The sequence below is a fragment of the Cariama cristata genome, unplaced genomic scaffold (assembly GCF_000690535.1).
Source record: "Cariama cristata isolate BGI_N322 unplaced genomic scaffold, ASM69053v1 scaffold28686, whole genome shotgun sequence".
NCBI lineage: Eukaryota > Metazoa > Chordata > Aves > Cariamiformes > Cariamidae > Cariama > Cariama cristata.
In genome coordinates this window covers 3586-3906 of record NW_009623123.1, presented here as the reverse complement: position 1 = coordinate 3906, position 321 = coordinate 3586, and the positions used below count along the sequence as shown (strand labels likewise).

The 321-nt window shown below is 62.9% G+C and overlaps 1 protein-coding gene across 1 annotated transcript in view; it reads left to right on the top strand.

Moving 5' to 3' along the window:
• Positions 1 to 60: 60 nt before the first annotated feature.
• The window catches only part of USP2 (ubiquitin specific peptidase 2), a gene marked incomplete at both ends in the record, with an annotated part of 2995 nt that continues 2734 nt past the window's right edge, over positions 61 to 321 (top strand). Inside the window, 1 exon segment of the mRNA XM_009702621.1 lies at positions 61 to 184. Within this exon segment, the coding sequence (XP_009700923.1) occupies positions 61 to 184 (124 nt within the window).

The following is a 321-nucleotide window of genomic DNA, read 5'->3' as shown; positions in this document are numbered from 1 at the left end:
TGCCACTGCCTGCCTCCCTCTGCCTCCTGTTGCCATGGTTTTCTCTTCTGCCTCCCCCAGTGCTTCATGAACTCCATCCTGCAGTGCCTGAGCAACACCAAGGAGCTGCGGGATTACTGCCTGCAGAACCAGTACCTGCGGGACCTCAACAACAACAGCCGCATGCGCACCGCGCTCATGTCAGGTAACCGCCAGTCACCGGCCCCCGGCTCCACACCCTGCGGGGCTTCCCTGCAGCACATCCTTGCAGCATGGTCTTGCTCCCCTGAGCCACCCTGTGTCCTGAGGGACCCCCACCCAGAGGTCGGTGCTTCTCCCCAG